Genomic DNA, 24,139 nt, shown 5'->3' with positions numbered 1-24,139 from the left:
AAATGCTTATCACCTGCTTGGTACTATGTTAGTGCCAGAAATACAACAGTGAGCAAAACAGATGCTACTTCTGCCCTCGTGGAGATTACAATCTGGTGGGAGGGACAGACATAAATAACCACCTTTACAAGTGTGTAATTACAACCTGCAATAGGTATTATGAGGGAAAAGCACGGGGTAATAGAAGAGCTTACGTTGTGGGGGAGGAGTGCTCTAATCTATGGTGAAGAGAGACCACTCCTGAGCAAGGGGCCTGTAGGCCTAGATTTGAAAGATAAGCAGGTGTTAACTAGGGGTTGAGGAGGGCATGGGCTAAGAGCATACCAGGAAGAGGGAAAGGCCAGTACAAAGGCCCTGAGGCAGGGAGGAACAAGGGAAGTTTGAGGAACTGAAAAGCCACTAGGAGGGCTAGAATGCACAGTGGTGTGGGACGTGGTGGTGGGGTAGGCACAAGAAGGAATGGGAAGGATTGATAGGTGGGGCACAGATCTTGCAGGTCCTAGAGGCCAAACGACGAATTTGGGCCTTCATGGAAAATCACTGAAGGATTTTAAACAGAAAGTTCCGTAGTAATTTTGCCCCCTTTGAATGGATCTCTAGTTACAACATGAACAACAATAGACCAATTAGCAGCTCTGTACTTGTCCAGGGTAAGGGATGACAGTGGCTGGATTCAGGGGCCGCAGAAATATACAAAGATATGAATAAATAACGTGGGTTTGCGGAGAGTGAATCAGCCATCTCCCCCATGCTTGATGGCTCTACTGCGGAACTCCCTCATTCACTTAATAAATGCTTGATGCGCAGGTTAATCCCAGCTCAGGCCCTAAACCTGTCTGGGCTCAGGGATCCTCATCCCTAAAACGATAAAACTTGACATCCGGGAGCAAGGCCTAAGAGAGGCAGGGCTCAGCTAGTGTGGGGGACAGGTGCACGGTCGGTTCTTCCGAAAAGAACCTCTCTGCTCGGTTCCTACCACCAGAACCCTTTCCTAGCTTGGCGAAGTCCTCTCGAGTCAGGAACTCCATTCCCTGCTCCCGCCGTTGGCTCGAACTTCTGTCCCCTGCCTGAACCAGTGCGTACTTCCCAAACTTGCTCTCCAAGAAAGCAAAGGGGTTAAGTTTCCAGCTCCACTTTGGGGAGTTCCCAATACCATGTTGGAACCTATCTGACCGAGAGGCAGTTGGCAACGGCTCCAGCCCCTCCTCTGTCTCCCAAATCCCTCGGGGCCTCCCCAACCCCTGAAGCACAGGCACAGCGAAAAAGCCAATGGAAGCGGAACGCCCTCCAGCAGCTCCACAGTGGGTTGGGCAGGAGGGCGGAGCGAACTTCTGTGATGTCACATGACCACGCCCCTCTGAGAGGACGCTGCGCCTGCGCCAGAACGGCTGCCTCGCTCCCGGAAGTGGAGGGTCTACACGCAGAGTGCCGCTGGGTCTGGGTGCCCGGAGGCAGAAGCGCTCTCGGAGCTTCCCCGTCGGTCCCCGACCGCCATGTCGTCTTTCGACACCAACCCCTTCGCGGACCCAGTGGACGTAAACCCCTTCCAGGTAGAGCCCTCATCTTACAGCGCTGTCTAGTGCCAAAGGCCGCCGCCCGGGCCTCTTCGCCAGAGCCGGGAGACGTGGCGTAGGAGGGACGGGCCGTCTGCCCAATGGGAGAGCGGGCTTTGAGGGCTGGCCTATCGTAGCGTCTGGGGGGCGGGACTAGCAGCAGGTGGAATAGCGGACGGGGCGGGGTGCTGTACTCCGGGAAGAGGTGGGACTGTCGAGCTCCCGGGACGTAGCCCCTCTAACTGGACACTGCTGGGGAAGGGGACTGGCGCATACACGATCAGGGAGACCCCCAGCTTCAGGGAGAGAAGCGACTTTACCTGAAGGGGAAGTGTGGCTACCACATCCCGCAGTCTTGGAGAGACACCAGCCTTGAGTCACTTTAGGAGAGGGGGTGACAGCAACATAATGAGGAGGTGGAACCCTCTAGTGGGACGGAGAAATGTGAGAAAATCCCAAGAACACCACCCCCCCGCAACATACACACAGCCAACTAGTCTATAAGGTATAGGAGAGCCCCTGAAATTTGTCAGGAAAGGAAGGCTGGTAACCCAAGCTGAAATACGGCCTTGATAACAATTTCACACCTTGGCCATGGATCTAGTTTGGACTGGGCTTTGGCTAGATGAGAGAGCCCAGGTTAGGGAGGGAGGATAAGTGAGGAGCCTCCGAGGGTCTTGAAGTGCAAGGAATGTTGGTCTGATGGTCCTGTGTATGGTGGCAGGGTAGTTGAGATGCACTGACCTATGAGCTGGCCTGACCTTTTGAACAATCGACCGGAGGAAGAAAGAGACTTCCTATTTAAAGCCAAAACTCTTCTGCCTTTGAGCTAAGAGCACAAGGGTATTCTTTTCCATGATGAAGGATTGGAACTCCTGTTAGCTCCAAAGTTCCTATGCCTCTTGTTTCATGTCTGCTCAAAACCAGTTCTAGGGAAGCTTGCTTGTGCTGACTGGTGATTTATGAGCCCTGAGCTTTCTGCTTTGTCAGGATGTCACCAGGCACATGAACTCATCCTGCTTGTACTTTATTTTGGTCATTGGCAACTTTAAGTTTCCTGCAGGTGTAGGGGAAGTTCTTGGAGGGGTCCTTCCTGCAACTCACAGCATGAACTTTCCCACCTTGACTCCCTTCAGGGGTTAGACAAACACGAAGGAGACTAGAATGAATGTCTGAGAGTAAAAATTTTGTCTCTTTCTTGGTCTCAAGGTGACTTAGCCACTGGGAGCCCTCAAGGCAAATTTTGATAGCTTTGTAACCTCAGGAAATTCCTGACATTCCTCATGTAGCTTAATGCTTCTTGAACTATTTGGAGGACTATATCTCTTATGTAATGCAGTCATCTCTATTTGAGTAAAGAAAGAACATTTGCATTTTTTTTCTTCTGCCAGTGTCTTCAGGTAACTGTTTTGCTTTAGTTATAAAACTTCTGTATGATACTGGAGTTTGAGTTTTAGTAAGGATCTAGTAGCCTTTTGGTATGTGTGCTGTGTAATGATGTGCCTTTTTCTTTCTTCCTTTTTTTTTTTTTTTTGTCCTGTCAGAATCAGAAATAAAATGTCTGCTGCCATCTGACAGAGGCAGTCAGCTGTCCAAAGATGCAGAGAGCTTGTCCTTAGTGCTAGCAGTGGGACAAATAGTTGGCCTAAACTCTGCCCTGTATAAATAGCAGCTTGAAAGTCTTAAACCATATCTCCAACCCCAGAAATGATTGTGCAAACTGTGGTAGCAGTAACTTCTGCATTCAAGCAAGACAGTCTGTCCATCAGGCAGCCCCAGGATATGGCAGGACAGGAAGCAGCTGTGGTCCTGTAAAGAGCAATAGCTGGAGGGGAAGCCTGTGTGGGAAGAAGAGAGCTGGCTGGCTGCGATTCTGCTCCTCCTGACCCTGGGCTGGGTTTTTCCTCTTGGCGCACAGCTGTGTGGGGAGAAAGAGCTTTGGGTGTGAGGCCCCAGATCTCCTTCTTCTGGAGAGCTGCTCTCCCTCTCCTTGTGATGGTAGTGTCTGCTTCCCTGACTGCCAGAGCTGGGACATTGGGAGAGTGCAGCCCTTGGGTGACTGGGTGTGAACCCAGCTTCATTTACCTAGGGTGTTGGCACAGAGCTCAGGAGAGAGCAGGTGGAGAGGAGATAGGCTCAGAAACTGTCACACCTAGCCGGCCTTCAGAGCAGAGTCTTTTTTTTTTCCTCCATGGTGGTTTACAAAAATATACTTAGTGTTCGGAGTCCATGGTTGACTTTTAGAGCTGGAACATCCTCAGAAATCTCTTCTAACCCCTTCAGTTTAGAGATGAGGAAACCAAGAACCCAGGGAGGATGGGACATACCAGAGTCACCAGCTAATTTGAAGCAGGAAGGGACTCAGATCCAGGTCTCATTCTCAGGACAGTGCTGTTTTAAAGGTTTTAAACTGCCTTGGCGTTATTGAGGCCAACAAATTAATATTAGGTAAGCTTTTTTGTTGTTGTTCAGTGGATGGCGCTGGAATAATATGGATTGTATTGTGCTTTTTTTTTTTTTTTTTTTTTTTGTGCTTTTTAAGATGGTACTGTAATGCAGCATGTGTTCTGAGTAATACCAGTCCTGAAAGGTGCTCAGGGTTCTGTGGTCCAATAAGTTTAGGAATCATTTTTCTTGAAAGTTGACCAGGCTTTTTAGTTTGTTAAAGGCTCCGAGAAATGCTACAATAAAGATGTTTGCTCAACTTTGTTTGACCCAGCCTTTCTCAAAGTTATTCAACCACAGAATCCTTTTTCTGCTAACTCTTGTAATATCCCCTGAAGCTTCTGGTGTGCCTTTAAGTTGACTTCCTTATAAATGTTCTTTAGGTATACCCTACTCTCATCCCCACCCCGAACTGTGGGCATGGGTTTTTATGATTCCCTCCTTGTGTATAGTTATAGTGGGATTATTAGAAAACTTCCTGCACAGTAACACTGTGAGTGGAAAGTTGTCACAAGAGTGCAGAAGAGGTTTTACCAAACTCCTAGGAGGAAGCAGGAAACTGCAAGCCAAGTGTGGCTGATTTCCCAACCTCCACTGGCACTCCCTAATCCCTCTGTGAATTATGGCACATCTGCTTTGTACCATCTGGGTATGCAGGTCCTTCTTTCCAGCATGTCTGTTGCCAAAATTTTCTCAGGAAGTCTTGGGTGATGAAGAGGTTGAGGGCCACAGGTAGGCATTGTACTCCCCGTTTTCTTTTTCAGCAGTCCACTAACAAGCAGCTCACCCAGGCAAATGCCTGGGCTGCTTTCCTACTTGGCGTATCTGCCAGGTTACCCCAGGCAGTCGGCGTTGATCTCAAGGAGGGGGAGTGGACTAGCTGGTGGTGCTGAACAGAGAAAGCCTTTCAGCGTTCATGAGTTGCCAAATCACACCATATCACTTTCACACGTTGCCTCCTTGCAGTTAAAAGATAATCTCAGTGGTGTGGCTGCTTCCAAGGATTTAAAACGTTTCTCTCCTGTGGGAGGAGAAAGTGGTGGCAGAAACGTGATTTGGGTGTGAACAGAGTTACATGAAGTTCCCTGCACAGACACTGAGGGCTTTGTCACTTCCCAGAGAGGGTGGGCTCCAGCTTGACTGTACCTTTGGGAATTCTCAAAACCACCAGTTGGACCTAGTAGAACTTTGCTGTGGAACAGGAGCATTGTCTCGAGAAATTTGAAAATGGCAAGGTTCATATAGTTTAACTGATCCCAGACAGCTGCCCAGATGGGGGCAGGGGGTGAGAGAGGTGTCCTTGACTTTATGGTTGGCGCCTGGAGCCAGGCTGGGTGTTCGAAAGCACTAGGCCAGAGACACAGCTGAACTCTGACCCTACACTATTAAGTTTTCTTTGGAGCCACTTGGTGTAGGATGATCCTGGGTTCAGAGAAATGGTAATATTTAACCAGGACAAACAAGGGGTACCTGCTGCTTCTTCAAGAAAAGAGTGCCGTGCACATTAATTAGCAAGGTGTGACCCGTCCAGCAGTGCTCCTTTGAGATGCTGACATGTTTTTGCACATAACTGAGCCACTGCTGCTCCAAGATCCTGTGCAGGTGACCAAGATAAATGGGCACATGGCCTGTCAGAGCTTGTAATCTGGCAGGAGAGCTAAGAAATGCTCACTGATCATGACAGCATGCCGTGGTGCGTAAAGGGCAGTCAAAACTTGCCAAAAGGATCTGTGAGGGATCTGAGGAGGAACGAGGCAGAGTCTCGTGGTAGGAAGGGCTTGAGCTGAGAGCAGAAAGCCTGGCATATGGTAAGAGAAGGTATCTCAGGTGAAGGAGCGCCAAGAACTTAAAGTCGCTTCCACGCACTGTCACCCCCGCAGCCCCAGGCGCCTCCTCACTCTTGGATCCTGTGGTCTCTCTGGGAGCCATGGGCCCACGATATGTCTGCTGCTTGTGATGCACAAGCTCGTTTGGCCAGTCTCTCTTGAAATTATCTCTGTCCTTGGCCTCTTTACACTGGTAACTCTCACCTCCTTCCGTCTGTTTTGTCTTCCTGTCTCATACCTTTAAGGGTGCCCTGGAGTTCTGTCCTTGACTTTGTTCTCACTGTATACCTTTCCAAGTAAGTCCTCCCACTTTTATGGCTTCAGAATAGCATCTGCATACCAGTGGTCCCAGATCTAGAACTCTAGCCCTCACCCTTCTCCTGAGCTTCAAACCAGTACTTCCAACTCTCACCTGGACATTTCTACCCATTCCACCCAGATGCATTTTTTTTAATTAATTAATTTTATTTATTTTTTGGCTGTGTTGGGTCTTTGTTGCTGCGTGCTGGCTTTCTCTAGTTGCGGTGAGCAGGGACTACTCTTCATTGCAGTGCGTGGGCTTCTCCTTGTGGTGGCTTCTAGGTACGTGGGCTTCAGTATTTGTGGCATGTGGGCTCAGTAGTTGTGGCGCATGGGCTCAGTTGCTCCACAGCATGTGGGATCTTCCCGGACCAGGGCTTAAACCTGTGTCCCCTGCATTGGCAGGTGGATTCTTAACCACTGCGCCACCAGGGAAGTCCCGAGATACATTTTATACGTCTCTCCAGTGCGACTCAGTACTTTCTCAGATCCTCTCCCCACTCCCACACACCTGCTCCTGAAAATCCTTTTCCTCTTCTCCCATGACCGCCTTGCTCAGTGCCACCCTCCCCCCCCCCTCCCCTCCCCTCCCCGTCTTGTCCTGCAGTAACTCCATACTTCGACCATCCCGGGGAGTGGCTGAGCCTGTGCCATCTACCTGAGAAGGGTCTCTGGAGCCCGTACCCTCTTCTCCATCTCCAGAGTCATCCCTTAGTTCAGGCCTTATTATCACCCACATGGATTCTTGTGTCCCAGCCAGTCTTCCCACCATCCTCCTTCCCCACGCATCACACTCTCCTCACTGCTGGCAGAGGTGATCACTGCTCACAATCTCTAGTTGTCCACGTTGCCCACAGGGTGAAGTCTGAACCCCTGCAGTCTGGCCTAACCTCTTCTTCAGGCTGGGTCCCTGGTGCTCCTCTCTCTATATACGCACTTCGCCCCACTGCCTCCAGAACCTTCTCCCTGAACACACGCAAGCTCTTTTTAAAGATGCTGTGTCTTTGCAAATGCTGTTCTTCTCTCCCTCTTTAGTGCTTGCTAAATTTCTTTCCTCTCTCAAGATCCAGCTCAGATGCCACCTCAGTGAAGCCTTCCCTGAGTCTCCAGACAGCTTCCTCATTCCCTCCTCTGCGAGCCTATTGCACTTGCCCGCACCTTGTTCAGCATTGATCACGTGCTGTCACTTCTTACCCTGGCTTCTGTTGTGTTCTCTGTGCTATTTGCTTCTTGGGGGCAGGAACCAAGGCTTTTTCTTGGTGCCCTTGCCCTGTGCTGGTGTGGAATGGTTTGTGTAGGGAGTAAACAGACTGAGGTGGAAGGAGATGGCGGGGACTCCCTTTGATTGAGGACAGGCTGTGCCGAGAGGAGAGCTGGTGCCAGGTCAGGGAGGGCCTCGACGCCAGGCCGGGGACTTAGACTCACTTTTTTGGGTGCTTCTGTACATCACTGCTGTGGCAGGGAGGGAGGCCCCAAGGTGCGTGTTGCTTATTTGGTGGGTTCTTAGGCTCTCTCTCTTTTTTTTTTTTTAAATTAATTAATTAATTAATTTATGGCTGTGTTGGGTCTTCGTTTCTGTGCGAGGGCTTTCTCTAGTTGTGGCAAGCAGGGGCCACTCTTCATCGCGGTGCGCGGGCCTCTCACTATCGCGGCCTCTCTTGTTGCGGGGCACAGGCTCCAGACGCGCAGGCTCAGTAATTGTGGCTCACGGGCCCAGTTGCTCCGCGGCATGTGGGATCTTCCCAGACCAGGGCTCGAACCCGTGTCCCCTGCATTGGCAGGCAGATTCTCAACCACTGCGCCACCAGGGAAGCCCCCCTCAGGCTTTCTTTTTAAAAATAAGTGTGTACGTGGTGTACGTGTGTGTTTAACATAAACATAACATAATCCCATTATAGAAAATTTGTAAAACAAAGTAAATCATCCATATTTCTACCAGTCTTTTGCAACCATTGTTATTTTGATGTGTTTTCTATATGAGTACTTCTGACAGAATCGTCATTTGATATTCATATAACCAAGCGTTTTCTCTATTGCTGCCCTGTGTTCATAGCTGTGATTTTTAGTGGCTGTTTAGGCCATTGAGGGGATGTGCACCAAAATGTACTTGTGCTCGCTGTCACTGGATATTTAAGTCATTCCCTGCTTTTTTCCCCCTGTTGTAAATACTGGTGCAATGAATACATTTGCAGATACAGATTTTTACATATTTTCATCATGTTTCCTTTGGATGGCTTCTCAGGCTCTGGCTCAGAGAGTACCAAGGTTAACTGTGGCTCTTTGTACGCCTGGGACCCAGCCAGCCGATCTGGGGATGACTGCCCCTTCTTGTTCTATGACACACAGCCTTGTCGCTGAAGCAAATAGGACTTCACAGTGGTTCCAAAGTATTGGTGACTCTCTGCCTCCCGGAGAAAGTGGCCGAGTTTCTTTTAGTCCATGAGGTATTTATTTAATGTGTTTATTCGGAGCCTGAAATAAATCTCACATTGGGAGCCTGGGTGGAGTGTAGGGTGGGAAAGCAAGGAAGAGTCACAGTAAACTCGAGCACAGCCAGGACCTGGGAGATGCATGGAAAGGGGTTGCCAAACTAGTGAAAGCAAGTGTGTTTTTCAAGCCCCTTCCCCGGCAGAGTTGCAGCCTAGCTGTGCTGCCTCTTTTTCTCAGTCCCTCACACCCCAGCTCCACGGAGTGTTCCTTTGCCCCGCAGCTCTGGTGGCCTGAGCTTACCGACTGGGCCTTTGCTCCCCTTCCTCCCCTCCTCTTGGAACCGTGCCTTTCTCCAAGCCCGCCTGGGCCTACTCTCCCCTCCCCTCCCCTCCCCTCCTGTTTTTACTCTCGTGCTGTGTGCACGTGTCTCAGCTACCAGATTTTGGTCTCCAGAAGGGCAAGAGCTGCGTCCTTTTCCTCTTGGTGTGTCCCTCACGCTGTTTGTGACTGCTTGCTGAATGAAAAGAACTGAGATCAGGAGCGTTCTGTTTGTTATAAATTCAGTAAAGGGCATTAAGCAGTTTGAGTCCTTTGGGCACTGAGGGAGTGTCAGGTTACTTCTTTGTAGTTGAAACTTAGCTTTTACCATGCTTTTAAATAACTACTTGACCCACTTTTGAGCCAGCTGATGCTGGGTGAGTGGGAAGGAAGGTTGCTGCTGTTGACTCTTACTTGTGACTTGGAGTAAAATCTGAGGGTCCTCATTCAGGCCAGTCAGTGTGGTCCTTACTTGCGAGATTCTCTGCCTGTGTCCTACCAGGGGTGCTCGCCAGGAAAGACTGCTTTGAAGTCCGGGAATAAAGAGCCGAGCAGAAGCAGTCGTCCCAGTCACTCACGGTGCCCTTGTCAGCATCCCTCGACCCCTCAACCCCACGTTGACTGAACACCTTCCGTTGGTCAGCCCCCAAGCCAGGCTTTGGGGACGCACTGCCGACTCAGGTTTACCACTCGTGTCTTTGGAGACAGACAGACTTGGATTCAAAATTGGGCTCAGGGACTTCCCTGGTGGCGCAGTGGTTAAGAATCCGCCTGCCAATGCAGGGGGCACGGGTTCGAGCCCTGGTCCGGGAAGATCCCACATGCTGTGGAACAACTAAGCCCGTGCGCCACAACTACTGAGCCTGCGCTCTAGAGCCCTCAAGCCACAACTACTGAGCCCACGGGCCGCAACTACTGAGTCCCGCGCACCCTAGAGCCCGTGCTCCACAACAAGAGAAGCCACTGCAATGAGAAGCCTGCACACCGCAACGAAGAGTAGCCCCCGCTTGCCACAACTAGAGAAAGCCCCAACGCGACCATAAATAACTAAATAACTAACTAACTGACTAACTAACTAACAAAAACAAAATCTGGCTCAGCCACTACAGTCCCTGAGGTCTTGGATGAGCTACTTCCCCTCTCTGAGCTGGGGCTTTCTTCATCTGCATACTCCTCCCTCACAGGATGGTTGTGAGGTTGAATGAGGAGGTGCGTTGTAGCTTTTCTCAGCCAGTGCTGCTCAGCTGAGCTGTGGAACACAGAAGCTGAGTGGAGCTAGTGTTTTCTCCATTCTCCCAAGGATGGAACATAACCAGGACTGTTCTAGATGCGCAGGAGAGAAGTCAAGTCATTGCAGACAGTGGATGCCTTGGGGCAGTGGGGCTTAATTCTGTCGAGGAACCAGGTTGAAAAAGAACCTGGTAGAACCTTCTTTTCTGGTGGCTTGACACAGTGGCCAGTTCTGGGATGTGACTAGAATTCCACAGTAGCATCACTGTGTGATGAGCCTGGCACATGGTAGACACTCAGTAAATGTCTGCTCCCTTGTCTGTCCCTCTTCTTCCCTCCCTTTCTCACCAGGCCTCAGCCTCTCTTGAAGCCATACACATCTTTCAGAAAGAGCCTAGGTCTCCTCAGGTGGAAAGTACCCGTGTCTCCCAGAGTGTTCCAGGCTCCTATTCCCAGGCAAGGTGCTTCTGGGCCCCAGGGCTGCTGCTGTGATGCAAGTGGCCCTCCCCTTCTGTGTGCCCTAGCATTTGGGCAGTACCTCCTGGAGAAAGCAGAGGAGGGCCTACAGCATCTAGCACTTACTCTCAGACATTACCTGAGCTTCTGCTTGCATCAGGCTCTCTTCACCAAGCACTAGGGAGCCAGAAATATGAACTAGATCCAGAAACACCTGGCTGCAGAGTTTATAGCCTGCTAGAGGAGACAGGATTTGTTTGTGGTGAGGCTGGTGAGGCTCCAGGGCCAATTTTTTTAAGATTTTAGAGAAAGGAGGAGGGATCACTATGGATAGGGTAGTCAGTCCCCCTGCCTCCCAGAATCCTCTTCTGGCTGACCTTGGTAAAGGAAATGACGTCTCTTCATGGCTCTGGAGGCTGCCTGTTAAACATGCGTACCACAGCCAGGCATGTACGCTGGCTCCTGAAACTGCTGCCAGAGCTGCCCTGCTGTCCTTGTCCTGTAGTGACAGACTCAAGTTCCTTGGACAGTGGATCTGATTTCAGTGACTTCAGCTCACTTTCTCTGCTGTGGCTTGATGTCTGCAGAGTCTGAAAGGGGAACAGATACTGAGCCCCAGTTCTTTCATGCAGGAAGGCAACTCAGTAATTCTGGGAGAAATCTGCTAGATGTTCAGCCAACAAATAACCTCAAGGCCAGTTCCTCCAACTTCAGGTGGCCTCTCAAGCCTCACCTTGTCACTTTGTCCAAGTTGCAGGAGCCACCAGGCAGGGATGGTGTCCAGCAGAAAGGACACAGCCACACTGCCTCTTTGCAGAGGAGACTGGGTGAGGTGCAGAGGACAAGGACCATCCAGAGACGGGAAGTGAGTTGGGGCTGGGCTAGGCCCTGGGGCCCTGCAGACACAGGCTCACCTTCTAGGAGCTGATGGCCTTGGTAGGAAGTTAGTGTGTGTGAAAAAGGCACGTTTGGTGCTGACCCCTGGCTCTGTAAATGTTCAGAATAGCGAGCCAGCTCCCATTTTGAGACCTAGGACAAGTACTGCACTGTGGCGAATATCCGTTTCCACATCTAAAAATTGAGGGGTGGTTCTCTGAGGATCTGTCTATTGTTAACATTGTGTTTAAGAATCCAATCTATGGAGGCTTCCTGCTGGAGGGGAAGCTGGGCATGAAGGACAGGAGCATCCGGACCAGTAGTGAGGGACTAGGGGTGAGGTGTACAGACAGGGGAGCCTAGGTGAGGCCTTATAACGGGGACCTTGGCAGAGTCTGGTGGCAGCTGTTTCCCCCAGAGGCATCTCTGTCCAGCTGGACCTGACTCCCATACTATTTTGTATGGGGAAGGGGAGGGAGTGTACAGGAGCTCTGTTGGGTGAGGGGCAGGATGAAGACAGCCCAGCCTCAGGCCAGCACGGAAGCTGCTCTGGTGGAGAGGGTGGTGGAGATCCCTGCGTGAGGCCCTCAGCATGAAGGGTTGGCCTCAGCAGAGATCAGATGGGAAAGGGAAGATTGAAAACTCGGGAAAAGGCTGTGTTCTGAGGACATTTTTGCATTTTCTGAAAAGAATCTGGAAAAAAAAACCCCAAAACAATTTCTTGGCTTTTCATCTGAGTCCTTCATATCTGTATTCCTAGCAAGTGTGCATGATTTAATAAAATTAGCACTGGCAGCCAGCAGCATGTTTTTGTTCCAGAATCTTAAACTGTCCTTTAAAAAATAAGAGGAATAAATGTTTTCTGTAAAATAATAAATAAAACAGTACAGAGAGGTTAGAAAGTGAAAAGTACGTATCCATCCCCGCCACCTCATTTACCCGCCTTGCCCACCTGCTTCCCCTCCAAAAAACAAAACAAACCCTCCCTGGAGGTGAATACTATAAACCATTTTAAATTTCTTTCTTTTCTCTTTTTTTTTTTTTTTTTTTTGGATCTTCGTTTCTGTGCGAGGGCTTTCTCTAGTTGTGGCAAGCGGGGGCCACTCTTCATCGCGGTGCGTGGGCTTCTCACTATCGCAGCCTCTCTTGTTGCGGAGCGCAGGCTCCAGACGCGCAGGCTCAGTAATTGTGGCTCACGGGCCCATTTGCTCCGCAGCATGTGGGAACTTCCTGCACCAAGGCTCGAACCCATGTCCCCTGCATTGGCAGGCACATTCTCAACCACTGCGCCACCAGGGAAGCCCTCTCTTTTTTTTTTTTGGCTGTGCTGCGTGGCTTGTGGGATCTTAGTTCCCCGATCTTAGTTCACTGGCTTGAACCCGGGCCCCAGCAGTGAAAGCGCCAACTCCCAACCACTGGAGCTCCAGGGAATTCTCTAACCATTTTGAATTTCTAAAGGGCACTAATAGGAACATGTGTGGTGTCTATTCGCATGCCTCAGAGTGTAGACCTTGCTCTGGGTCTCTTCCGGGAAGTCATCTGGGCTGAACTGCTCCGTTTCCAGAAAGGGAGAAGCGATTGCAGCTGTGGTGTGGCAGGGGCTGGGCACAGGAGCCTTCGGGAGAGGCTTTCCAGGGCACTAGGAAGGGCCATCAGCAACCTCACTTCAGCCAGGTGTCCCTGGGAGGGGCCGAGAGATGGTGATCTCCCCCTTCCTCACCAAGGTTCTCCCTTTTCCCTAGCGTCTAATGGCTCTTTTTCACCTTCTCAGGATCCCTCTGTGACCCAGCTGACCAGTGCGCCACAAGGAGGCCTGGCTGAATTCAACCCCTTCTCCGAGGTTGGTGAGCATGCCCTCTTTCTGAGTCCCTGGGTCCTCTGGGTGGTGCTGGCATCTCTGGGGTAAGGAGACTTGGCAGAGACAGAAACAGAAAAGCTGCAGTCCTCAAAGGGACAGTCCTAACGTGAACTCAGCGGGGTGGGGTAAGGATGAGGAACTCATCCATTCTCCCCTTGGGATCCATGATCTGGGCGCCTCCCGGAACAGGGCCAGGCAATGCTGGGGAGCTCTGGATCCAGCAAGGGTCTGGGTTAAGCATCACATCACCCAGAGCCTGAGGCTCGTTGGCCAAGAAGCTGCAGAAGGAGGCCCAGGGCAGGCCCAGAGGGAGTGCCCGTCACAGGCAGGGGCATATCACTCACCCTGCTGTGGGTTTGTCCCCACATGGCCAACTAGTGGAGGCCCACTCACCTCCCTCCTCTGATCTGCCCCATGCAGACAAATGCAGCGACAACGGTTCCTGTCACACAGCTCCCTGGGCCCTCGCAGCCGGCAGTTCTCCAGCCCTCAGTGGAGCCAACACAGCCAACCCCCCAGGTACTGTTGACAAGATCCCTCTGACCACTCCTTTCTAGAAAGGGACCAGTAGCTGAGCCCTGAGATTGAGGGGTGGGCAGAGGGCTTTCATCCCTGGCTCCCCTTTCAGGGCCCTCTGGATCATCTCTTGGAAGTTGGTCACTTGCAGATGGAGAGTCTGCTCTGCTAACCTATATCCTCTCCCCCCACCCTACTTCCACCACCCAAAATAAGCTCTACTCACCAGGCCAGGGTCCTTGGTGTCAGAGAGAGCATTTGCCTCTTTTGTGCCATTCCACATCCTCCTTGGGCCTTTGGTTTGTTCTCTCTTACGCAGGGCCCAGAATCTCTCTTCTCTCCCTCTCTCCCTCTCTCTCTCTCCTCCTTCTTTTTTTTTTTAACCTCATTTATTCCTGCCCACCTTCCTGTTTTCCTTTGTCCGTTCACCAAATACTGTGAATCTGTCTGCTTTGTGCCCGACACTCCCCTCCATGCCTCACTGCCCTACCCCACGCTCCTCACTGCCCCCGGTGAGCATGGCCCACAGTGGAGTTGTATGTTGCAGCTCCTGCTTAGACAGGCCAGCAAGTTCCTGCCTACCAGATTCCCGGCAGTGAGCGAGCTCTCAGAGAGGCAGATGCTACTAGGAGGAGATAGTATTCTCAGAGACAGCTACATGCGAAACCTTCCGAAGGTAGGCAAAGTATAGATGAGCAAGAGTGAGGGCAAGGCCCCTGGAGCCTGCCCAAGCTGGGCTGTGGACTCTAGTGGGCCCCAGGCTGCTCCTACCATCTGACTGGACTTGCTCTGAACGTTCTGCCCTGCCTGGGCTCCTGAGCCCCACCCATGGCCCTAGAACCCTGTGGAGGTGAGGCAAGGCTTAGAGGCAGGGGTGACTTTCCTGTTCGGCTGGGTGGTGGGCCGTAGGGACCTGGTCCTACTCAGCTGATGTTGCAGACTTGGGAGAGGAGGCTAAGCCCCTCCACGTGGTCTCGGGTGGTCAATTCTTCCGCCCCCACTGCCTGAAGTTTACCTCCTGAAGGCAGCCTTAGCTCTTTGGAGAACGCCTTTTGGAGAGAGAGAGAGCGCGCACGGGCGCAGCTACGTATGTACAGGTATGCCTGCCTTGTTATCCTGTGAGATGACCTGTTTGATACCTACTCCCTAAAGAGGACTGTAGACTTCAGGAGGAACCAGGTTCCAACAGGAGGAGCAGGGCCCTGGGCTGGAACACCGGACCCAAGCCCAGCTGTATTCAGCCTCACGTGTAGTCTCCTAGCTGCCTCACTCAGATGCCCGGCTCTGCCTGGAGAGGGATAAAGCTTGGACTCTTCATGCCATGAAAGCCAGGCGAAGCAGGGCCAAGCCTAAAGGGCTGTCCTGGGTTATACTGGGTAACAGTTCAGGTGGACCTCTGGGCAGCTCCTGGGGGTGGGGCGGGGGGGTGCTTAAACATAGATCCCCGAGGCTCTGGGTACCCAAGGCTGCGCTCAGGTATCTCCCTTCCCCTCGCACTGCTGGCAGGTTTGCACTGTTTCCCCTTCACATACACACACATACACACCCCCGCCTCACCCACCCACCCACCCACACTCTTCAAGTGAGGTTGGGTCTCTGGGTTTCTGGCTGTAGGTTAGTTTCTAGTGAGGTCTTTTTCCCTTTGCCATTACTCCAGAAATCACTTTAACTGAACTTTGCCTGGACTCCAATATGGGAAATAACCCTAACCCTAACTCAAGCTCAGGGATGAAGGGGAGAGAAGAGCCCTGGTAATGGCTAAGGAGCCAGAGGTGGTATAGAGGCGGTAGGGGGCAGGTCACCTTGGCCTCGCTACAGTGGTCTCAGGTACCCAAGACACCCTGGGGCTAGGACTGTGGGCTCTCCCTGCATGGGGGCAAGGCCCCTCTGACTTCTGCTCATGCTGACACTGTCTCACTGTCTCTTGTGTCTGGCCACCCGCCACCTCCTCTGTTCCCTCCAGGCTGTGGCCTCTGCAGCCCAGGCGAGCCTCCTCCGGCAGCAGGAAGAACTGGACAGGAAAGCAGCTGAGCTGGAACGCAAGGAGCGGGAGCTGCAGAACACTGTGGCCAGCTTACACAGTAAGGGAGGCTGCCGTGCTTGGCTTAGGGAGTTCCCCGAGCCCTCTTGTTCTGGGGCAGCCTCGGAGCTTTGCTGAGCTCTTGTTCATCTTAGAATGGCGTTGGCCCTGGGGAATACCAAGTAAGGTGGAGGTCAGGAGACTTGCCATGTAGTCCTAATGGATATAGATTATTTCTGCACTCCTTCCCAGCTCTAGAATTCTTAGATAGAGTGGGGGCACTGGTCCCAGGACTCCTTACTCATGATGATGACCCTTTGCGCTTATGGTCTGGTTGTTACTGAAAATAATCACTTAGGCTGTTGAGCTCTGTGTTTCCCAGTACATTTGGGGTCCATTATCTTTGAGCTCATGGGTGTTTGTGTCCCATCACCCTTTTCCCATCCCACTCCGTATCCGTAGACCCCGAGCCCCGCCTGCTGGCGCCGCTCTGGGAGCCCTGGTTTGGCCCATGAACGAGGCCAGTGTGTGCGTTCCGCCAAGCTGCTGCTGAGGCTGGGCTCACCTCCTCACCTCTTTCCACACAGTGAGAGAGAACAACTGGCCGCCCCTGCCCATGTGGTGCCCTGTCAAGCCCTGCTTCTATCAGGATTTCTCCACAGAGATCCCTGCCGACTACCAGCGGATATGCAAGATGCTCTACTATCTTTGGATGTGTGAGTCCCGTTCCTGCCCCTTTGAGCTCCAGGGTGAAATGGGCTGTGACTTGAGAGCCCTATCTCTGCTCTGGCTGCTCCTCCCTGGCGGGCTCCAGCCTTTCTCAGTGCTGGGCTGGGCTGGGGGGTGCCTTCTGCCCACATAATTGGCCTTCTACAGTCTGCTGCCTGTCCTAGGAACCTCCCCTCAAGGGCCAGTCCAGACCATGGATCAGGTAAGGTGGGACTAGCTGGAGGCTTCTGAGTTCCTGCAGAGCTCACTGCGCTAAAGGACCCTCCTTAGGTGAAGGCCTCCCCTCCCCACAGTCCCCTCAGCTCCTAAGAGTGAGGATAAAAGACTTCCTGTAGCTCCATTGTGGGCTGTGCAGGACCAGGGGAAAGAGTTGCTGAGAGAAAGACTTCATTCCCCAAGGGTCAGCCCTTGGGTCTGCATCTGCCCCTCCACTGCCACTCCTCAGATACCTAGGTTGTCCCTTTGTCTCTTAGGAACTTGGTTTGGTCCTTGGTTTTAAGGTCGCAGAAAACCAGGATTTGGGAGCTAACCCTGCCAGTGTACAGACCGAGGTCCTCTAGTATTTCTTCAGCTGCCCTCATAGCCTGGACTTCATTTCCTCTGCAGGGGGTGGTTTGCCTTGTTGGGGAAGCCTTCAGTCACCTTGGTACAAGCCTCTCTCTCTCTCCCCTCTCCTTCCCCAGTGCATTCAGTGACTCTGTTTCTGAACCTGCTTGCCTGCCTGGCCTGGTTCTTAGTCGACACCTCCAGGGGAGTAGACTTTGGCCTCTCGATCTTGTGGTTTGTGATCTTCACCCCCTGTGCCTTCCTTTGTTGGTACCGACCCATCTACAAGGCTTTTAGGTGAGTGGGGCCGGGGCAAGGGGTGAGTGTATGGCTGGCATCCCCGGTTGCAGGCCACGGGCCATAAGCCCTGGGGCCCCATCCCGGTCTTAGAGCAGAATGGATTGGTGGGGAAATTCACTTTCCCATTTCCACCCGTAGTGAGAGCAGACAGGAAAGCTGTTTTCCTCAGTTGTACCTGAAGTCTGCTCTGGGCCCTGTCCTTGGACTAGACACAGGAGACCTAGAGAGGAAATCAGGAGCCTTACTTGCCATCCCCCTGCTCCCAGTTTGTCTGGTTCGGTGGGATTTTAGTCACTGGGAAGAGGGTGTGCTTCTCTGATAGAAGTGGGACTTCTCTGATAGTCAGACAGAGTCTGACAGAGTCGGATAAGCTCTCAGTGGCTTACCCCTCCATGCTCATTTCTGCTCCTCCCCCACCTCCCCAATGACTCTTGAGCATCGCTGAGTGCCAGTATTTGACCGGTTGACCTAGAGTCGATTCTGTGGACATGAATTGAATCCACCTCACACCCCCCTAGGGCTTTTAGAATTGTGCCTCAGAGTTGATGCTTTCAGGACAGAGAGCCCAGCAGGCCCCTGGAAGAGGGGACGGGGCAAGTGGCTGAACCCTCCCATGCACTCAGCAGGTAAAACCTGCACTCTCACTGTATTCTAGCCCTCCAGGACACCGAGATGGAAGTACTCAAAACACCAGTTTTGTCTGATATTCCCTACTCCCCAAATACCTTTTCTTCCGCCCAGGACTACAGTTTTATTATAAAAGATTTATCATTTTTATAACAGGCTTAGATTTTCTTCCCTGTTATAATGCAAATAAGTACTCCAGGAAATGGACTGTTAGGCTGTTTACATTGTCTTTGGGGTGAGCAACTTTATTAGTTCTTTGAGGAAGGAGTCAAGCACTGACCCCTTAAATTGGAAGGCAGTGGAAGGCAAGCCCTTTTTGATTACGGTGGTGAGTGCCTGTGTCCTTATGGACAGTGTGGCTGGCCCACTGGAGCTCTTTCTACTAGCATCCTACCTCGTGGCTCCTAGTGAGGAAGGTGTCATAGCAAGTGAGGAAGGCTGAGGAATGCGCCCCAAACCCTCTTGTGACTTCTCATTTCCCCCTCTCTCCACAGGTCCGACAACTCTTTCAGCTTCTTCGTGTTCTTCTTTGTATTTTTTTGTCAAATAGGGATCTACATCATCCAGTTGGTCGGCATCCCTAGCTTGGGGGACAGGTGAGAGCTGGGGCAGCACAGAGGGAGTTGTGCCCTGTTTCTCTGCTCCTAGAAAGCCCCTGCAGATGACCCATCTTCCACCATGGCAGGGAGAGGGGACGGTGGGTCAGCTGGGGTCTGCCTTCGTGCCCCCGTCCACTTCTTCACTGGTAACCTACACTCACTGTCTTGCCTTGCTCACCACTTTCTGGGGCATTGTGAGTGGATTTGGCCTGAATCCTAGGCTACCAGGGCTGTGTCCTGCCCTGGGTGGCCTCCTCTTCCTTTTCTCCTGCCACGCCCTCCTAGAAGCTGGTGCTACTCTCACAGGCCCCAGACAAGCCCTGAGGTTTGGGCAGCTGCTGATGGGTGTCCTGGCCTTTGCAACCTGTGAACTGTGACTTTTTCCAGAGGCCCTGTCATCTCAGGAGATGGAGCCCTTGCCCCTCGTGGATCGGCTCCTTCTGGCTGCTCTCCTTGAGCACAGCTGGCTTGAGTGCCCTGGCTACTGCAGTCTTCAGCTCAGAATTAGTCTCAGAAAGAAAAGCCGATGGCTGATGTTTTCCTTTCTGCTCCAGTGCACAGGGAACATTACAGAAAGGTCAGGCTGGCACTTGGCTGAAAGCCTGAGCCTGGAAGGGCTGTACTATTTTGGTCCCCTCCCTCCAGTGTGGAGCTGGCAAGTCCAGAGTGGTGGGGAGGGGTGACTCAGCTCGCACTAGGAGCAAGTGCACGCTGCCCTCCTCCCACCCCTCTTCCTTCTCACCTTGCTGTTTCTAATCTGGCCCCTTTTCTCTTTGACTGGTGACCCAGTTTCATTACTCATTACCCTAAGTGAGGTCCTGGTAAAAGGCTGTGATTAATAACTGCTGTTTATACCCCGGACTGGGAGCCAGAAGGCTTGAGTTCTGGTCCTGGCTCAGCCCCTCACTGCCCTGCCTGGATGAGCTCTGCAGCCTCCAGCCTCCCAGTGCCTTTCTCATCTCACCTCAGAATCCCCCCGATTGGGTGGATATAATCCCCCCTCCCTTTTCTGTTATTGATTGTAAAATACACATAACATAAAATTTATCATTTTATTTACCACTTAAACCATTTTAAAATGTACAATTCAGTGGCATTTAGTACATTCACAGTGTTGTGCAAACATCGCCACTGTCTAGTTTCAGAACATTTGTTTCACCCCATAAGGAAACTCCATGCCCATTAAGCAGTCATTCCTCATTCCCTCGTTCCCTTGTTCCCTGAGCCCCTGGCAACCATTGAACTGCTTTCTGTCTCTCTGGATTTGCCTATTCTGAACATCTCATATAAACGGAATCATACAACATGTGGCTTTTTTGTGCCTGGCTTCTTTCACTTAGCATAATGTTTTCAAGGTTCATGTTATTACTTCATTCCATTTTATGGCTAAATAATGTTCCATTGTTTTTGGAGATATTGCATTTTGTTTATCCACTCATCGCTTGATAAACATTTGGGTTTCCACCTTTTTGCTGTTGTGAATAGTGCTGCTGTGAACATTTGTGTACAGGTTTTTGAGTACCTGTTTTCAGTTCTTTTGGGTATGTATCCGGGGGTGGAATTGCTGGGTCATATGGTAATTCTGTGTGTAATTTATTGAGGAACTGCCAAACTGTTTCCCGCAGAGGCTGAACCATTTCACGTTCCCAGTAGCAATGTATGAGAGTTCTGGCCCCTCCATATCCTCACCAGCACTTGTTATTTTCCTCTTTTTTTTCCTTTTTTCTATTATAGCCAATCGAGAAGTGTGGTAATTCATTGTGGTTTTGATTGCTGTTTCCTGAATGATTGTGATGTTGGCCATCTTTTATATGCTTGTTTGGCCATTTGTATATTTTCTTTGGAGAAATGTCTATTCATATCGTTTGCTAATTTAGTAATTGGGTTGTCTATTGTTGAGTTCTTTATATATTCAGCATTGTAGCTGCTTATCAGATATAAATTTTTTCCTTTCTGTGTGTTTTTCACTCTTGATAGTATCCTTTGATATACAAAGGTTTTAAACTTTGATGAAATCCAATAGTTTAGTTATTATTAGGTTTGAGTTAATTTTTGTATGTGGTCGAAGTAGGGTCCCCCTTCATTGTTTTGCATGTGGATATCCAGTTGTCCCTGCACCATTTGTTGAAGAGGCCATTTTTTCCCCATTCAGTGGTCTTGGCACACTTGTCAAAAATCAGTTGACGATTGGGATTTCCCTGGCAGTCCAGTGGTTGGGACTCCACGCTTCCGGGGAACTAAGATCTCACATGCCACGCGGCCAAAAAAAAAAAAAAATCAGTTGACAATAATACATAGGTTTGTTTCTGGACTCTCAATTCTATTCCATTGATCTATACATCTGTCCTGATGCCAGTACCGTACTGTCTTGATAGCTATAGCTTTGTAGTAAGTTTTTAAATCAGAAAATGTGAGGACATCCCCTTTATAGATGAGGACACTGGGGCTCAGGAAGGAGACATGACTGGCTGGAGGCAGAGGGGCTGTCCCTGAGCTGCAGTGGGAGGAGCTGAGGTGAGGGGATGAATGTAGTGGGTTGGCCAGTGGTCCTCCTTCCCAGAGGGAGGGCCCTCAGGAGTGAGCAGCCAGGCTTTCCATGTCCCCCTAACCCCCAGAGCAGCAGGAAAAGGCTCTACCAGGGCTATTCCTGACTGTGAAGGCAGCAGCCACATCCTCCCTTCCAGACCTCACATGGCCCAAAGATTCCCAATGGGCAGTGTGGGGCCTGATGGCCTTCACAGAGGCCTGGCCTCTCACAGGCCAAGGGTTTCTGGCCCACAGGGCTCTGTGCTGCAGGGAGATGCCTGGGCAGTGTTCAGCACACAGTGGCCATTTGGAGAAGAGCCCCTCACGGGGAGCTCTGGGGCCCAATCCCACTACACCCCCTCTGGCCTCTTCCTCTCTTGCAGTGGTTGGATCGCAGCCCTGTCTATACTGAAGCAAGACTTGGCTGTGTCGATCATCATGATGGTGGTGGCTGGCTTCTTCACCCTCTGTGCCGTGCTCTCACTCTTCCTCCTGAAGCGGGTGAGTGGTGGGTGCTGGGCCAGCTGCAAACCCAAGGAAGCAGGCACCTCTCTCCTGCCTTCTCCATGGGGGTGTTCATCACTACAGCAGTTGGGCCTCCTGGGTCCTCAAAGGTCCAGCAGCTTCCTCCAGGGTTCTGGGTGGGAGGTCAGGCAGGCTGGGGTTTGTGGTGGCTCCCTTGGGAATATAACCTGGATGACTTGGTTCCTGGTGGCCCACAAGGCGGGGCTTTTCTCACCACAGCCTCTTTACGCAGGTGCACTCCCTGTACCGCCGGACGGGGGCCAGCTTCCAGCAGGCCCAAGAGGAGTTTTCCCAGGGCATCTTCAGTAACAGGACCTTCCGCAGCGCCGCCTCATCTGCTGCCCGAGGAGCCTTCCAGGGGAATTAGTCCTCCTGACTCTCTTCCTCTGCCCTGGCCTTTTCTCTCACCTGCCTTCTGAGCTGCACTTTCCGTGGGTGCCTTAAGCAGTGGTTATGCCCAGCACAGACCTGGGGAGGGTCTTGCCCGTGGCTCTTCCTCCTTCCTCAGCAACCAGCTCTCCCTTCCACCTGAGGAAAGTGGAGGGAGGGACGGGGACTGTTTTTTACACAAGAGGAAAAAAAACAGCTGTCTTTCCTTCTCTGGTGGTGGTTTGGTAGGATTTTTTTGTCTCTCTGGAAGCAGCGGGACTGAAGTTCTCTTCTCCCTGCACACATACACACACATGTACTCACACACATACAGACACACATGTAAACAATTGGGGTCACTGGCTGCCCTGGGCCCACCCCAGCTGGAGTTTTATTTCTGCTGGAGTCCTGAGATTCCACTCTTTCCCCAGCAGGCCTGGCCTGAATCTGGTGTCACAGACCCAGCCTGTGGCTCCCACAGTCCTGCCCTTCTTTCCTGCCCAGGCTTGGGTAGCCTCCTAAGGGCTCCCCTTTAGATGAGCTGCAGTCTGAGCTCTGTTGCTCAGATCACTGGGGTGGTCTCCGGGCTTCCAGAGCCTCTGGCCTGGTTGCCCCAGCCTCTTTCCTGCCTCATGTTTCTCACAAACAGTTGCATAGCCCTTTAGGCCCCCTGCACCCTCCCAGTGTGCCCTCTGGGGCCCTTCCCTCTTTAGACTTACTGAATGTGCAATGGGGTTGGTAGGGATTTGCGAATTGAGAGGGATAGAGGACGCCGACCCAAAGTTGTCTTGGCCAGCCTTTGGCTGTCTTCTAGGAAGGTGGGTTTGACTGTTTGGTTGTGGTTTATTTGGTCCTGTCTGTTTTGATTTCTTCTCTTCCGGAGAGATAGCTGCCTTTTCCCTTGGCCTCAGACTCTACCCCACCCCTGCCCCTCACCATCAGCAATATCTAGCTTGTATGACTCATAGGGAGGGCAGGGGGAATCAGTTCAGAACTGCATCCTTCAGGCCACCTTTCTGAGGGTTCCAGACTAATCCTCTAGGGTTCTCCCATACTCCCAAGTAGAGTCTAGGTCACCTTCCACTAGTCCTGGGGATTCCCAAGGAGGTGTGTCACTGTGATGGGTGCTTAGGAGTTCACGGTTAAAACCTGTACCCTGTCCTCCAGAGGCGGTAGGAGTTGGTGGGTGGACTGAGGGGACTTCTCAAAAAGCTGGCCAACCTGCTACCCAGAGACAGCCCTCAGGCTGCCAGCTTACACAGCCCCAGAGCCACTGAATGATAATGGTAGTGACCAAGCTTTTGTAAACTCCTTTCTGGTATGTTTTTCTCTGTGTACAAATGTATATGTTATGTCTCAATTTTGTCCTTAAATAAAAACAAGACATTTTCAGACAATACTGGTCCTCGGGCTTCCCTGGTGGCGCAGTGGTTGGGAGTGCGCCTGCCAATGCTGGGGACACGGGTTTGAGCCCTGGTCCGGGAGGATCCCACATGCGGAGCAACTGGGCCCGTGAGCCACAGCTGCTGAGCCTGCGCGTCTGGAGCCTGTGCTCCGTGACGGGAGAGGCCGCGACGTGAGAGGCCCGCGCACCGCGATGAAGAGTGGCCCCTGCTCGCCGCAACTGGGGAAAGCCCTCGCACAGAAACGAAGACCCAACACAGCCAAAAATAAATAAATAAATAAATTTATTAAAAAAAAAAAAAATACTGGTCCTCGTGTCTGTTGGACTTGGGAGGGTGGGAGTGGCCCATAGGGTAGGGGCTGAGGCACACCAGCCATAGGCGAGAGGAGACAGTGAAGACGCTGCGTCTGGCTGCTCTACTCCCTGGCTGGTTTGTGACAGGCCAAGCCCCTCATCCCTGGGGTTGAGCCCCGTACTGAGATTGCTTGTTGTCTTCCATGGTACTTTCTTGTCCCAGTACTTCCACTTTCAGAGCTGCTGGTCTTGGGGGCGGGGGACCTCTTTGAACCCTCCCTGCCCATCTTACACACCTGCTCAGCCGGGCTTCTCTCATCGCCCCTTCACGTGGGCGATCTCTAGGTTGCTGTCTGAGCCTGGATGGGATTCCCCAGGTGACCTCGTCTGC

General features: G+C 51.7%; 1 protein-coding gene across 4 annotated transcripts; it reads left to right on the top strand.

Annotated features, from left to right (window-relative positions):
* Window positions 1-1,370: 1,370 nt before the first annotated feature.
* SCAMP2 (secretory carrier membrane protein 2) lies at window positions 1,371-23,446 on the top strand. Of its 4 annotated transcripts, none has more exons than XM_082387050.1 (10): window positions 1,371-1,550; window positions 13,206-13,274; window positions 13,713-13,811; window positions 14,356-14,484; window positions 15,772-15,889; window positions 16,416-16,544; window positions 17,241-17,400; window positions 18,525-18,626; window positions 21,539-21,656; window positions 21,913-23,446. In XM_082387050.1, the coding sequence occupies exons 1-10, from the start codon at window positions 1,494-1,496 to the stop codon at window positions 22,045-22,047; spliced, it is 1,116 nt and encodes a 371-aa protein (XP_082243176.1). In that variant the 5' UTR covers window positions 1,371-1,493; the 3' UTR covers window positions 22,048-23,446. The 4 variants fall into 4 exon arrangements, with proteins under 4 accessions (XP_082243176.1, XP_082243174.1, XP_082243173.1 ...); XM_082387048.1 differs by lacking the exon at window positions 14,356-14,484 and adding an exon at window positions 11,316-11,423 and having other exon boundaries at window positions 1,372-1,550; XM_082387047.1 differs by lacking the exon at window positions 14,356-14,484 and adding an exon at window positions 11,310-11,423 and having other exon boundaries at window positions 1,372-1,550.
* The last annotated feature ends 693 nt before the right edge of the window (window positions 23,447-24,139 follow it).

Source organism: Balaenoptera borealis (genome assembly GCF_965194805.1).
Source record: "Balaenoptera borealis genome assembly, chromosome: 3".
Taxonomy (NCBI): domain Eukaryota; kingdom Metazoa; phylum Chordata; class Mammalia; order Artiodactyla; family Balaenopteridae; genus Balaenoptera; species Balaenoptera borealis.
The sequence above is the reverse complement of the archived record's forward strand: the minus strand, read 5'-3'. Positions and strand labels throughout refer to the sequence as shown.

Bases quoted from the DNA above. Each gene is read 5' to 3' on its own strand.
- SCAMP2 (XM_082387050.1), top strand. From the start codon at position 1,494: ATGTCGTCTTTCGACACCAACCCCTTCGCGGACCCAGTGGACGTAAAC. The intron at 1,551-13,205 runs GTAGAGCCCTCA...TCACCTTCTCAG, and splicing joins TGGACGTAAACCCCTTCCAG to GATCCCTCTGTGACCCAGCT. The intron at 13,275-13,712 runs GTTGGTGAGCAT...TGCCCCATGCAG, and splicing joins AATTCAACCCCTTCTCCGAG to ACAAATGCAGCGACAACGGT.